The sequence below is a fragment of the Mytilus galloprovincialis genome, chromosome 1 (assembly GCF_965363235.1).
Source record: "Mytilus galloprovincialis chromosome 1, xbMytGall1.hap1.1, whole genome shotgun sequence".
NCBI classification, from domain to species: domain Eukaryota; kingdom Metazoa; phylum Mollusca; class Bivalvia; order Mytilida; family Mytilidae; genus Mytilus; species Mytilus galloprovincialis.
In genome coordinates this window covers 820,190-836,740 of record NC_134838.1, presented here as the reverse complement: position 1 = coordinate 836,740, position 16,551 = coordinate 820,190, and the positions used below count along the sequence as shown (strand labels likewise).

The following is a 16,551-nucleotide window of genomic DNA, read 5'->3' as shown; positions in this document are numbered from 1 at the left end:
ATTTTGCAATGTTAAACATTCATTTAGGCAATAACGCATTTATACTTTCAAATCATGTTCGAAACTGTAAATTAAATCTTGTACACAAGTGAGAGGTTTAGCTAGCTAAAAAATCAGGCTTAATCCACCATTTTCTGCATAAAAAAATCCTTTTCAAGTCAGGAATATGATAGTTATTATTCATTCGTTTGATGTGTTTGAGCTTTTCATTTTGCAAATTGACTACGGACTTTCCGTTTTGAATTTTCCTCGGAGTTCAGTTGCTTTGTTATTTCACTTTTTACGTTACCTTTTGAATGACTAAATTAAGTCCTTCTATAGAATATCCTTTAACTAAAAAAGATGAAAACAACTTGTTAAAAAACTATATAAAACAACTTAACAATAACTCACTGATTGCAAAGGTAAAATTAATATTGCTTTTGTGATAATAAAAAAATAACCATCCCTTTTCCTTGTAAGTAAATATTCTATCATTCAAACAACAAAGATTTAAAAGTCATTATCTAATTTACAAATTTTAACAAAATGCACCTGCTTCGTGTTACTTTAGTAATCCTAATTAAGACCATCATGGACTAATGACTTTAACCCAGATATATCAATCAAATTCATAGTCAAAATATACGTTTTATTTCTTACTGGAGTAATTTGTTATCCAATGGAACGAAACAATATCCTTTTAGGGATATAAATTGTCATATTAGACAAAAACATCTTTTCCGAGAAAGTTTGGCTTACGGACCAAAAAGGTCATATTGCATAATTGCTTTCTTGAATATCAATCTTGGTGGATCCTCTATTTATCTACCTGTAAGGAATGTATTAAAGTCGAGTACCTGTTGAGTCGTCTGGTGGTGCATCCCATTGAAAGAACCCATCAGAAATTTCAACAGCATTCTCCTCATCTTTACATTTACAATTATGTGGAAGAAATTCTTCTTCAAGGAGTAGATTCTGTTAAAAAACACAAGAAACAATTTTAATTAAAACACAATTATCTGGAAATTAAAATATCATGAATGTGTAAGGAAGATACAAATCAAGGTAAAAACTCCGAAAGATAGAGGGAGATGTGGTATGAGTGCCGAAAGGACCATGCATCATAGCGTTTGTAGACAGAGGGAGATGTGGTATGAGTGCCGAAAGGACCATGCATCATAGCGTTTGTAGATAGAGGGAGATGTGGTATGAGTGCCGAAAGGACCATGCATCATAGCGTTTGTAGATAGAGGGAGATGTGGTATGAGTGCCGAAAGGACCATGCATCATAGCGTTTGTAAACAGAGGGAGATGTGGTATGAGTGCCGAAAGGACCATGCATCATAGCGTTTGTAGATAGAGGGAGATGTGGTATGAGTGCCGAAAGGACCATGCATTACAGCGTTTGTAGACAGAGGGAGATGTGGTATGAGTGCCGAAAGGACCATGCATCATAGCGTTTGTAGACAGAGGGAGATGTGGTATGAGTGCCGAAAGGACCATGCATCATAGCGTTTGTAGATAGAGGGAGATGTGGTATGAGTGCCGAAAGGACCATGCATTATAGCGTTTGTAGACAGAGGGAGATGTGGTATGAGTGCCGAAAGGACCATGATCATAGCGTTTGTAGACAGAGTGAGATGTGGTATGAGTGCCGAAAGGACCATGCATTATAGCGTTTGTAGACAGAGGGAGATGTGGTATGAGTGCCAAAAGGACCATGCATCATAGCGTTTGTAGATAGAGGGAGATGTGGTATGAGTGCCGAAAGGACCATGCATTATAGCGTTTGTAGACAGAGGGAGATGTGGTATGAGTGCCGAAAGGACCATGCATTATAGCGTTTGTAGACAGAGGGAGATGTGGTATGAGTGCCGAAAGGACCATGCATCATAGCGTTTGTAGATAGAGGGAGATGTGGTATGAGTGCCGAAAGGACCATGCATCATAGCGTTTGTAGACAGAGGGAGATGTGGTATGAGTGCCGAAAGGACCATGCATCATAGCGTTTGTAGATAGAGGGAGATGTGGTATGAGTGCCGAAAGGACCATGCATCATAGCGTTTGTAGATAGAGGGAGATGTGGTATGAGTGCCGAAAGGACCATGCATCATAGCGTTTGTAGAGGGAGATGTGGTATGAGTGCCGAAAGGACCATGCATCATAGCGTTTGTAGACAGAGGGAGATATGGTATGAGTGCCGAAAGGACCATGCATCATAGCGTTTGTAGATAGAGGGAGATGTGGTATGAGTGCCGAAAGGAACATGCATTATAGCGTTTGTAGACAGAGGGAGATGTGGTATGAGTGCCGAAAGGACCATGATCATAGCGTTTGTAGACAGAGTGAGATGTGGTATGAGTGCCGAAAGGACCATGCATTATAGCGTTTGTAGACAGAGGGAGATGTGGTATGAGTGCCGAAAGGACCATGCATTATAGCGTTTGTAGACAGAGGGAGATGTGGTATGAGTGCCGAAAGGACCATGCATTATAGCGTTTGTAGACAGAGGGAGATGTGGTCTGAGTGCCGAAAGGACCATGCATCATAGCGTTTGTAGACAGAGGGAGATGTGGTCTGAGTGCCGAAAGGACCATGCATCATAGCGTTTGTAGACAGAGGGAGATGTGGTATGAGTGCCGAAAGGACCATGCATCATAGCGTTTGTAGACAGAGGGAGATGTGGTATGAGTGCCGAAAGGACCATGCATCATAGCGTTTGTAGATAGAGGGAGATGTGGTATGAGTGCCGAAAGGACCATGCATTATAGCGTTTGTAGACAGAGGGAGATGTGGTATGAGTGCCGAAAGGACCATGCATCATAGCGTTTGTAGACAGAGGGAGATGTGGTCTGAGTGCCGAAAGGACCATGCATCATAGCGTTTGTAGACAGAGGGAGATGTGGTATGAGTGCCGAAAGGACCATGCATCATAGCGTTTGTAGACAGAGGGAGATGTGGTATGAGTGCCGAAAGGACCATGCATGATAGCCTTTGTAGACAGAGGGAGATGTGGTATGAGTGCCGAAAGGACCATGCATCATAGCGTTTGTAGATAGAGGGAGATGTGGTATGAGTGCCGAAAGGACCATGCATTATAGCGTTTGTAGACAGAGGGAGATGTGGTATGAGTGCCGAAAGGACCATGATCATAGCGTTTGTAGACAGAGTGAGATGTGGTATGAGTGCCGAAAGGACCATGCATTATAGCGTTTGTAGACAGAGGGAGATGTGGTATGAGTGCCGAAAGGACCATGCATTATAGCGTTTGTAGACAGAGGGAGATGTGGTATGAGTGCCGAAAGGACCATGCATCATAGCGTTTGTAGATAGAGGGAGATGTGGTATGAGTGCCGAAAGGACCATGCATTATAGCGTTTGTAGACAGAGGGAGATGTGGTATGAGTGCCGAAAGGACCATGCATCATAGCGTTTGTAGACAGAGGGAGATGTGGTCTGAGTGCCGAAAGGACCATGCATCAGAGCGTTTGTAGACAGAGGGAGATGTGGTATGAGTGCCGAAAGGACCATGCATCATAGCGTTTGTAGACAGAGGGAGATGTGGTATGAGTGCCGAAAGGACCATGCATCATAGCGTTTGTAGACAGAGGGAGATGTGGTATGAGTGCCGAAAGGACCATGCATTATAGCGTTTGTAGACAGAGGGAGATGTGGTATGAGTGCCGAAAGGACCATGCATCATAGCGTTTGTAGACAGAGGGAGATGTGGTCTGAGTGCCGAAAGGACCATGCATCATAGCGTTTGTAGACAGAGGGAGATGTGGTATGAGTGCCGAAAGGACCATGCATGATAGCGTTTGTAGACAGAGGGAGATGTGGTATGAGTGCCGAAAGGACCATGCATCATAGCGTTTGTAGACAGAGGGAGATGTGGTATGAGTGCCGAAAGGACCATGCATCATAGCGTTTGTAGACAGAGGGAGATGTGGTATGAGTGCCGAAAGGACCATGCATTATAGCGTTTGTAGACAGAGGGAGATGTGGTATGAGTGCCAATGAGACAACTCTCCATCCAAATAACATAAAAGTAAACCATTGTGTTCCCTTCTAAACAGTTTTACAGTTTGTCAAGCAAAGCGCATTTTAAAGCGTACTATACGTTATGTGTCAGAAGCTTCGTCCCTCAAGTGTTTACTACCTGATCAATTGGTATGTGTAAAGACAAACGTTTATAAACTAAGAAAAGTTTACATATTTGTCTGTTTTATTTTTTTTATTTTTTAGCAATGGCGTTGTCAGTTTATTTTCAATCTATGAGTTTGACTGTCCCTCTGGTATCTTTCGCTCCTCTTTTACATTACTAGAAATAGATAACCTTATCTGTATTTGTAAAAACCTTTCGAATATTTGAGTCCTCAATGCTAACCGACTTCATTCTGTATTTGATCTTTTTGAATCGAGCGTCACTCATTAGTCTATTGTAGACGATACGCACGAATGCCGTTCAAATTGTAATCTTTGTATTTATGACGTGTGCATTCATATATCTTTTTTTCAAAACATATTTCTTTTGGTCAAAACATTTGAGCCAGTGAAATTATGAGCTTTTTTTACTTAAATACAGATTGGTACAATTTTCATGTATAATGACGTTTTCACTTTAAATGATTTTTTTTAAAATAAGGCACATATCAGCTTGCATTCGACATAAATTTACATATCAACCTTTACTCTGCAATGTATTGTTGATTACACTTTATTAGCAAAAATGAAAATCTTCGGAATGTAAATATAGAATGCTGATCTGTTTGGTTTAACTGTCGTTTTGAAAATAGGCAAACATTATCAAGAGATGTTTGTGCAATTTTGTTAGCTACTTGTAATTAATTGACATGCAAGACATACGTACGTGTTGTCATTAGTAATCACAACTATATATTAACTCAATTAAAAACCTGGTGAAACAAAGCACTTGGGAACGTGATAAATAGTGCAATTATATAGTACATACCTTCATTCGATCAAAACTAACTTGAACTTCACTGAGCATTCGAAAGCACATTGGTGTAAATATTACAATAATTCTGAAGAAATGAAGGGTTCCAACTACGGCAAACGCCTAAAAAAATGTTATATATGAATTGATAAATCAAAAGTAACTTGAAATTCAACTTTTTCCATACAGAATCGTGTAAAAAAATGAATCAGGTGCAATTTCATCGTGTATTGCAACATCGATAAATTTTCTACCAGGCTTTTTTCAGGGTAATCCTTGTATTCCTTAATAGGAAATTATAAATCATTTCGTTCTGGTACAGTTTCTGTCTGACAATACCTTCATTATCTTTATTATAAATTGATATAAAGTATCCCCTTTAACGCTTCAGTGTTCATGTTGTAGCATAGTGCGTAAAGGCTACTATCGTATATTTTTCTTTTCAAGCTTTATTTTTTATAAATGTCGTAGTTACTACTGAAGTCGGTACATTCGAGAATCTTTTCAGTGACTGCGGTTTGTCATTTTATAATGTCTTTTGTTAGGTGATACGTCTATGTTGTAGGAAGACCTACGATGATTTGTGTTAAGTTTCTCCATATCTATAGTTCATAGGTTGTTCATTGGTCGTCAGTTCTTGTCTCATATTGATAAACCACATATCTGCAAAAACGAAGACAAGAATGGAAGTTAAAATTGCAGGAGCATAAGAATGTCCTTTTTTTTATTTCATTTGATAAGAAAATAAACACCAACCGTTGAAGCCGATATGTCATGTCCTGTAGCTTGATATACTGCGATGCTCACTATTGATGCAAATGTAGGTAAAACAGGTATGATAGCACTCCCTATAGAACTTATAGTAGCAGAAAGTAATAAAAAATTCCTTTCATGTTTTCGTATTCCTAAAAAGATAATAATAATATTGTACCATTTTCAGTCAAACAATTAAAAAAAATTATCCATGAGTCAAAAGCAAACTATTGATACTTTGATGTCATGAATACATTCGCATGAATTGATTTTCCTCAGTATTTTTGTGATTTTACTTTTTTTCGCATGTCAGTTAACTGCTAGTAGTCTGTTGTTATTTATGTATTATTGTCATTTTATTTATTTTCTTTTGTTACATCTTTTGACATCGGACTCGGACTTCTCTTGAATTGAATTTTAATGTGCGTAGTGTTATGCGTTTGGCTAGAGGTATAGGGGGAGGGTTGAGATCTCATAAACATGTTTAACACCGCCGCAATTTTGCGCCTGTCCCAGGAGCCTCTAGCCTTTGTTAGTCTTGTATGTTTTTTATTTTAGTTTCTTGTGTATAATTCAGAGTTTAGTATGACATCCATTATCACTGTACCAGTATACATATTTCTAGGGGCCAGCTGAAGGACGCCTACGGGTGCGGGAATTCTCGCTACATTGAAGACCATTTGGTGGCCTTCGGCTGTTGTCTACTCTATGGTTGAGTTGTTGTCGCTTTGACACATTCCCCATTTCCTTTCTCAATTTTATTCAACCACAGTAATGTTTTAATATCAAGTACACAAACGCACTCACATGCAATCACACAGATCCAGTTTCATTATGATTAAATATTAGTTTTAGAATTTGAACAAACAATCCAATGCAGTGATGTACTTATCAAAAACAATTGTTAATGGTCTTTCTTACATGACCTAGTCACCCTTCTGTAGCACAAGTTTTTTGTGGGGTTCGTGTTGCTTAGTGTTTTTCATATTTAGCCATGGCGATGTCAGTTTATTTTCGACAGTTTGTCCCTCTGGTATCGTTCACTTCTCCTCCATCATTACGTTGTTAATGAACATTTCCAGTGTCGATGTCTTATAACTATATTACTTTAGTAATTTCAGACTTTCCGACAATTAAACAAATATAAACCGTTCTGGCAATAAAGGTCAGTGTTGACAAAACTAGAAAATTATTTAATCATAACCAATATTCAAATTCTTAAATAATATTTTTGAATTCGAGCGTCACTGGTGAGTCTTTTTTAGACGAAACGCGCGTCTGGCGTAAATATAATTGTTTTATCCTGGTATCTATGATGAGTTTAATCGAAATGTTTTCAAGAGAAGAATGGAAAGGAAGTGTTGTTTGTGATTAGGTAGATGTTTTTATTTTTTTATTATATATAGTTAGTTCCCCCATGTTCTCAATAAGATTAGAAAGCATATATATATCTCAACGAAAACTCTTTTTTTTTTCAATAATTTTCCAATTTTGTCATTTAACTTACGTAGTATTGCATCGTTAAATGAGTTTTCCCATGCATACATCTTTATGAATTTTATGCTATTTAAAACTTCTGTTATTTTTCTCACCTATAATCAAACACAATATATACATATAGATAAAGGCAACAGTAGTATTCTGCTTTTAGAAACTTATAAATCGATAGAAAAAAAAAACAAATCCGGGTAACAAACTACAAATGAGGGAAACGCATTAAATATAAGAGGAGAACAACGACACAACATTAAAATGTTACACACACAGAATCGAACTAAGCATTCGACAAAATCCGATGATATTAACAAATATAACATCAAAACTAAACACATGAATTTGGGATAGAAAAGTACCGCGACACGTCTTATAGTAATGTAAATTCACACTCAAATATAAGAGGAAACAAACGACACAACAGAAACACAACATTAAAATGTAACACACACAGAAACGAACTACTTATAATATAACAATGGTCATATTCCTGACTTGGTACAGGACATTTTTGGTGGGTTAAACCTGGTTTTGTGGCATGTCAAACCTTCCTCTTTAAATATAACATTAAAATGACAACATAACATTACAGGACTACAATACAAATAAATAGGAGAACATATTGGACAAAGAAACACACGAATAATAGCTAACAAAAGGCACCAGGTTAAAAATTAAATACGCCAGAAGTGCGTTTCGTCCATACAAGACTAAGTAGTGACGCCCAGATACAAAAGTTCGAAAGCCAAAAGAAGTACAAAAGTAAACAGCACTGATGACCAACAGTTAAAAAAAAGTTGTGCCCAATATGGTGAGGGTTTTCTGCTTGGGATAAGAACCTCCTTATTATTTAGAATTATTTATACTTTTGCAAACAATAAATTTTATAAAATAACTATATGATAGATATAAATGATAAAACTGAAGTATTAACTAATTACAGAAAAAAAACCTGGATACATTACATACACCAACATAATGCAACACACAAAAAAATACACAAAATGTGAATTCATTTAAGTTTATATATTACAAACAACATTAAACACTTCTTCAAATTATTTACTGAATAGTTATATTAAGAAATAAACAATTTTATAAATTAAGATAAACTATAATATTTATTTTTGAATCAGGTCTTCAATAGCAGTTGTTATGGATTGTTTCTGCTTTGACATAACGTAAAGGTTTCTCCGTAAATAAATGTCAAATATATTTGGAAACAAAGGTTCCAAAGTAATGTGACCGTATGTGAATTTGACTACTGGTATTTATTTAATGTCCGTTTTTTGTGGGATGCTTTGACATTTATGCGTTTTATCCGTACTTTATTTGGCCTTTTTAACATTTTTTATTTCTGGCGTAAATATAAGATGAGTTTATTTAAAACCACTGGGTCGATGCAACTGCTGGTGGAGTTTAAATTCCCCGAGGGTATCGCCAGCCCAGTAGTCAGCACTTCTGTGTTGACTAGATATAGAGTAGACACCAAATTTATAAAGTGGTGTTATTTTTTTTTTATATAACACACAATTGTCAAGCCTTATATATAAGTACACATTTACAGCAAACCTTAAATGCATTTAAATATATTTACCCGTGCATCAGTAAACAATAATTGCTTTTCCCTTGAAAATTGTCCACACTTGGCCAAAAGTAGCTAAAATATCATGAATAAAGAATTCATTTTTACCAGGTTAAACCCAACGATATACTACTGCTGACTTTATCAAAGTAAATAAATTGTACATTTCCTGTTTTATTTTATTTTAAATTTAAAAGACCAAGTCGCGGAATTAATAAGGAAGGTAGTACACCAATGAACGAAATCATGTGTTTCATAAACAATTCGAAACACATTAACTGATAAGAAAAAAGTTAAAATCACAAAAATACTGAACTTCGAGGAAAGTTAAAAACGGAAAGTCCCTAAACAATTGTCAAATACACCTTAATCGCTAGAGCACCTGCTTATGGGGTTCTGTTTTACCAAGCAATAAGGAAATATATTCAACGAGACTCAATGTTCGACATATAAGAAACTCAAAACATGAGGTTAATTCTTTACTACGTAGGAATTTTTTGTAGGTGTAAAAATTATTATTTCTATGTACAATTGGAACAGCTTTGCTTATATCAAATAATTGAATACTAACCTGAATTAGATAGCCAACAAGAAAGACAGCAATGGCTAGAAAAGACCATGTTCCAATAAGATAATACAAATACGCTATGGCAATGATCAAATACACTGGTAATGCCAGCAGATACTCAAATAGTAGACAATTAAAATACACACGGTAAGCATCTCCACCAAATATCGTTATTATCTAAAACATATAATCGTGTGTCTTAAAATTGTATATAGAATACCTGGTGACTTCTTAATTTTGTATTCTAAAAACAAATGGTTTAAAATTATCCATGACACTCATTTGATGATGAAGTTCTATTTCTGTGAAATATGAACTAACCGATTTTTATCTTATCGTTGACAGCACAAACTGGTGCAATCGAGACCGAATAAAATGCAATAACGTGTCTATTTTGAATACATACTTAGGGGAGGTTGGGTGACCTTAAACATGTTTAACCTCGCCACATTCTTTTGTGCCTGTTCAAATGAAGGAACATATTATTCAGTGGTTATCGTTTGTTGCTGTATATCATGTTTGTATTTCGTTCATTGTTTTTTCTTCTTCATATAAATCAGGCCTTTGGTTTTCTCGTTTTTCTCGTTTGAATTGTTTTACATTTGTCATTTCGGGGGATTTTAAAGCTGTCTATGCGGTATGTGATTTGCTCATTGTTAAAGACCATTCTATTGCATTCGTCTATGTTGGAGAGATGTCTCATTGTCAATTATACGACATCTTCATACTTCTATATTTATTTAGAATAATACGAGTCTTTTGTTTCTTTGACAACATCATTCACACAAAATACGTGGGATTAAATAGTTTGATGAATGATCAATATAACAATACCTCTGATAAACCTTTTCCTTTCACTTTTTTCAGCTTCAGAAGTTTTCGGTAGGCAATTCCTAAAAATCCAGCACGAAATCTTGCACCTTTGCAAATGAAAAGAAACCAGGTAAATCAAAGTGCATGTGGACTGTAACGATAAAATAAGGGACGATACTAAAAAAGCGCTAATAGAATTACCACTAAATCTTACTTATACTTATTATTTTAATTAATCATTATAATTTATCAAATCTATATATTTTTTTCCCAATTTTCCATCTTGTGATGATATTGTTTCACATAATTGTTCACATATCATATTCATTGTCAAAACTGAAAGACCGGATAAAAAATGTCCCATTTTGAAAAAAATCAGAAAAAATTGGGACTGCCATTTTCATAATTGATTCTAATTAAATATTGAATTACCTGTTTGAGCAGCAAACACCATGATAAAGCAGAATGACCCTGCTCTAACAATATTAGCTACTAACATCGATATAACGAGTCCAATACCAAGTATCATATTACCGTCAGATGTTTCAATGTAGGATACTATCTCTTTTAAGAGCAGTCCCTATAACATATTTCACTGTGATGAATTGATTTTTAATTATATATCTTTAAAAGTAAACTTTCATAAATCTGTCAATACTATATATTTTTTTCTTGATCATTTGATGTAACTCGCTATTCAGTTTAAAATAAGTAATATGTTTTGAAAAAATATTGATTTTACCATTTGATAAGGGACTTACCGATTTGAATTATCCCTGGAGTTCGGTATTTTTTTATATTTTATTTTACTTTTTTTTTGGCTCTTGCATTTTGCAAATACTATTTTCATATTTCGTCAGCACTAAGCACAGATTTTGAATCCGCCTCTAACAACATAATAATTTTTTATCAGTAAAAATATTTATTATAGACCTGTATATAGATTCTTAAATTATCTATATAGGACCTATCGATAATAATAATGTTGCTTAAGTTTATCAAAGACCTACCGAAACTATAAATGTTGCCACAGCATTTACAATAACCCCAAGTAAACTTGAGAGAAATCGACCATAACAAAACTTCCACCAGCATCTCATAAAAGAAGCATTTTCTTTCCCGTTCTTTTTAATTTCCTCGTCCCAAATTTCCTCTAATCTACAAAACATGCTTATCTCCTTTTCAAGAATATATTATTTAATTTTAGTTTTAGTCGTAAAAAATTGTATGAATACAACTTCACTAATTTTTGTAATCACTTAATTGTAAACTACAATTTAATATCAAGGAAATCTTAAAAGGAAATGTCAGCTCTAGAATATCGAATCAACTGGGAAATATGTACTCCTTGTACAGACAGTGCTTACATGTTATTACATAGAAATGGAAAGTTCACATTTGGGAAGATGGAATCATCTGATGTGTAATAAAGTTTTGTACTCAATCGACATTTACTGTCGATTTCAAGTTGTAAGTCAAGATTACTTTGTGCTTGTGTCCTCGTTTATGTATGATTTGGATCATCTGTCGTTGACATGTATCTTTGTGTATGTCTATATAAAAAAGGACATGTAGTACCAATTATCGGCCAGAGTTTAAATGATTTGGATGTAAGCAACGATAGGTCATTGTATGGGCCTTCTTCGTGAAAAATACCGTATAGTCTCCTTTAAAAAAACAAAATGACAAAATGTTAAACAATTCAAACCAGAAAAACAACGGCGTGAGTTATATGAGAATTCTTGCTATCTACTATTTTATATTTTAATGTGTACATAATTATCTATATTGGATTGGAAACTATTGAACAAAAGATTGCAAATGATACCCACATCTTCCAAGTTTTAGAACAGTTTTATTGATTGTGACTTTGATGGAGAGTTGTCTCATTGGCACTCATATCGCATCTTCCTATATCTAAGAAATGTCTGCGAAGGCCGTAAATATGTTGCAATTGTCGTTTCCTTGCAAAATTACAAAATACAAAAAAATAACTTGCTATGAACAATACAATGAATACCTTCTGTCGAGAATCCGTCTTTCGGATCTGTCGATTTTCTGTGTAGTGTTTTATGGACGGTTGCTTATATGTTCGTTGTTTTCCTCCGATTATTTTTTCTTTTATGTTTGCTCGACTTATGGTTTATGATTGCCGATTTAACTCTTTTGTCCATTTGGGTTAGTATCTCATGATTTAGTATTCAAAGTAGCTTGGAAAAACCTATTTACCTGTCAGTATTGACTTTGCATTTTTCAAGGTCAGAACATTGCCAAATGTTAGTTTCGTCCATATTTTCGTCTTCATGTCTGTACATTTGCATAACAAGTGGTGTCAACCAAGACAGAAAAATATACGATAGTATACCAACATCGTTTATTGGTATTTGGTCAGTTCTACAAAATAAGAAATGATATAAATTATTCATATAAAGAAAATCGAAATGTGGTACTTTATATGTAAATAGTTATCAAAGGTACCAAGATTATAATTAAGTACGCAAGACGCGCGTTTCGTCCACATAAAACTCACCAGTGACGCTCATATCAAAATATTTATAAAGCCAAACAAGTGCAAAGTTGAAGAGCATAGAGGATCCAAAATTCCAAAAAGTTGTGCCAAATACGGCTTAGGAAATCTATGCCTCAGATAAGAAAATCCTTAGTAAATTGAGAATGGAAATGGAGAATGTGTAAAAGAGACAACAACCCCACCAAAGATAACAGTCTATTTATCAATTAAATTAATCGGATACATAAGGTTGATTCGAGGTAAATTCAGCAATGCGCTTCAGCCATTGTTGCTTATTATCACGATGAGAAGCTAATAGCTTCAAGCTATTTGTTTCATTTGACATTTGCATTATCTTAAAATAATTCTTTCCAAATATCGGTTCTGATTTGATGTCTTAAGATCTGACTAAGATGACACTTAATATAGCTTTATTTTTGTGTTTCTAGTTTCCATATCTACCATAGAATACTAAGATTTAATTTAAATTACTATTAACGTGAACTGTGTTGCTGTACATTAAGTCGACAACATTTAAAGCAAGCAACCTTGTCATCAAAGACTTTGTATTTCGTTATGATAAGAAATTAACCTGTTTGTTTGTAAAACAAAATGTTGTGGTATTATACTGGTTTTTTTTGTAGTTTGGTAAGAACCTCAATATGCTCTTAAATAAATAAATTTAAAAAATCAACTTTCTAAGCAAATTAGTTACCATTAAATAGAATGCAAAACAAACGGTTTGAATGTCGAAATTATTGTTTAATGTCCCAAAAAAACAGCAACTGTTTTATCAAAGATGAATGTAGTGAATATGTTCATTTTTAGCCATGGCGTTGTCAGTTTATTTTAGATTTATGAGTTTGACTGTCCCTTTGGTATCTTTCGTCCCTCTTTCAAGCAACTCGAATTGCTTTCGATGGTTTGCTAAATACTTTTAAATTAAAATTAGAATTTTGAAGTATCTCCTATTTGCACATGGTGATAAAGAGTGAGATCAAATAATAATTGACTCGGTGACAAATTGATATATCAGAATGAGCTTGTATATGGCATAAGTCGAACTGTTACTATCGAAACGAGATTGCTATTACTTGGAGTAAGAGTATCGCGCTCTGGTACGGAATTTGACTCAAATTACATCACCATAAAACCAAGGTTCCGTTCCGAAAAGTCTATTTGATTACAAATGAGGGGCTAAAGATACAAGAGTGACAGTCAAACTCTTACATCGAAAACAAACCGACAACGCCATAGCTAAAAATGAAAAAGACAAATAATAGTACACATAACAACACAGAAAACCAAAGACTAAGCTACACGAACCCCACCAAAAACTAGGGGTGATCTCAGGTGCTCCGGAAGGGTAAGCAGATCCTGCACATAAGTCACTCTTGGTATTGTTCATGCTATAACACACCCGGTAAATAGTCTAATTCGGTAAGTCACATTCGTGAAAAGGGAAAGTGATTGTAGTTACGACGTACGGAACATATCTGATATCATCTGTGAAACGGTTGTTCCATAACGGTCAACCAACTCGTGATGGCGTCCGTAACATTAAAGAATGGATGATATCAACTATTTGAAATTCTTGGTTTAATAGCTTCTTTGTGAGCAGCAACCCTCTATCAAGGAAATCGTCATAGTAGTTATAAGCCCGGGAACAACTGGTTCTCAGCTTCAAAGTTTGAAGCCAATAAATTTTGGTAAAAAACTGAAGTTATGTAAATATATAACTATCACATTTATCTTTAATGTAAGTAAACATACTGAATATTTCTACACCAAAAGAACCTGAACTTTATATGCTCTTCTTATCCGTTTACATTTGAATTATGTATCGTGAACTTAATGTACCTTTACCTACCAGTGAACAGAAACAATAATAAAAATTTATCGTAAAAAGGTAAAAGGAAGTAGTCGTTAGATATGCGTTGGCATGCATTTCACTTCATTATATAAGAACTAAATGTCAATTACAAGAGTTAATTATTCATAACTGTTTCTAAATAGTATCTTAAATTTCCTTTATATCTAAATCAAGTGTAAGAGTCGAATCAGCGTTTTTGTAAAAGACGAATCATCATTTACCTGAGCTATAAACATTTAAGATGTTTTACTTTTTTGTTCAAAGTTAAGATTATTTTTACATACGTTTAAATATAAATAGATGCAGATTATTTAGTACTTCCTCATGTTATCAAAGTACTTGATTAAAATAATCAAATGTAGAAAAAAGAGACAGACGAAAAGAAGAAGAAGAATAATTTATTTAAAATAAGGGTGCCAAATGGCTTAAACATTTGACATTTTACATGCCAAAAAATTATAGTTAAAATATTTACAGTCCTACAAGTGATAAGCAGCAATTACGATAGCATTGTGTTATCTTAGATACATCTGGACAGTCCTACAAGTGTAATCAGCAATTACGATAGCATTGTGTTATCCTAGATACATCTGGACAGTCCTACAAGTGATAAGCAGCAATTACGATAGCATTGTGTTATCCTAGATACATCTGGCTTCAAATACTAATTTAAAGACTTTCTGATATGCTAAATATATATGTTGAAATATCTAAATTACCTGCATCAAAATATAAAAGGTAATTAGAAATCAGTTGACACCAAGGAATCATGCCATTACGATATAAGAACATTTCGATATTGGGATTGGGGACAAACGCGACGGACGGAAAGACAGGACAGACTAGAATAACACTTAATAGGTTATTCGCCTAGCGCCTAGCGGCGGGAGGGGGGAGCATAGAAAGAATGAGTTCATCAATGTATATCGTCAATTAATATCTTTTAAAGAAATAACATGTGTTTGATTTTTATATCAGTAGGTTAATACAGTGAAAATTTGAGACATTTAATGCTTATAATAAGTTCAATAACCTGTTTGCAACTGCATTTGTATTGTTTTCTACAAGAAAAAAATCAAACAATCTTCTCTACTGTTCAGATTATGAAAATGGTTTGAATTTTTGCAATGCTAGACAACAAATCATTATTGGGAATCAAAAAAGAGTCTCATTTTCAATAGTTATTAAAGGTATCAGGATTATAATTTCGTACGCCAGACGCGCGTTTCGTCTACATAAGACTCATCGGTGATGCTCATATCAAAATATTTATGAAGCCAAACAAGTGCAAAGTTGAAGAGCATTGAGGATCCAAAATTCCAAAAAGTTGTGCCAATACGGCTAAGGTAATCTATGCCTGGGATAAGAAAATGCTTAGTTTTTCGAAAAATTCAAAGTTTTGTAAACAGGAAATTCATACAAATGACCACATTATTGATATTCATGTCAACACCGAAGTGTTGACTACTGGGCTGGTGATACCCTCGGGGACGATAAGTCTACCAGCAGTGACATCGACCCAGTGGTGTAAATAGTTATCAAAGGTACCAGGATTATAATTTAGTACGCCAGACGCGCGTTTCGTCTACATAAGACTCATCAGTGATGCTCATATCAAAATATTTATGAAACCAAACAAGTGCAAAGTTGAAGAGCATTGAGGATCCAAAATTCCAAAAAGTTGTGCCAATACGGCTAAGGTAATCTATGCCTGGGATAAGAAAATGCTTAGTTTTTCGAAAAATTCAAAGTTTTGTAAACAGGAAATTCATATAAATGACCACATTATTGATATTCATGTCAACACCGAAGTGTTGACTACTGGGCTGGTGATACCCTCGGGGACGATAAGTCTACCAGCAGTGGCATCGACCCAGTGGTGTAAATAGTTATCAAAGGTACCAGGATTATAATTTAGTACGCCAGACGCGCGTTTCGTCTACATAAGACTCATCAGTGACGCTCATATCAAAATATTTATGAAGCCAAACAAGTACAACATATGGGAAAGGTCACT

The 16,551-nt window shown here is 34.8% G+C and overlaps 1 protein-coding gene across 4 annotated transcripts in view; it reads right to left on the bottom strand.

The window, feature by feature from the left end:
- Positions 1–16,551, bottom strand: part of LOC143062770 (ATP-binding cassette sub-family C member 5-like) — a 93,130-nt gene that overhangs the window by 49,055 nt on the left and 27,524 nt on the right. For all 4 annotated transcript variants that reach the window (XM_076234559.1, XM_076234551.1, XM_076234574.1 and 1 more), the window contains 11 exons: positions 12,382–12,546; positions 11,163–11,310; positions 10,585–10,732; positions 10,174–10,259; positions 9,343–9,516; positions 8,784–8,846; positions 7,200–7,284; positions 5,696–5,844; positions 4,955–5,062; positions 840–957; positions 290–333 (listed from right to left, as the gene is read on the bottom strand). In XM_076234559.1, coding sequence (XP_076090674.1) covers positions 290–333; positions 840–957; positions 4,955–5,062; positions 5,696–5,844; positions 7,200–7,284; positions 8,784–8,846; positions 9,343–9,516; positions 10,174–10,259; positions 10,585–10,732; positions 11,163–11,310; positions 12,382–12,546 — 1,288 coding nt within the window. The remainder of the gene's footprint in view (positions 1–289; positions 334–839; positions 958–4,954; positions 5,063–5,695; positions 5,845–7,199; positions 7,285–8,783; positions 8,847–9,342; positions 9,517–10,173; positions 10,260–10,584; positions 10,733–11,162; positions 11,311–12,381; positions 12,547–16,551) is intronic.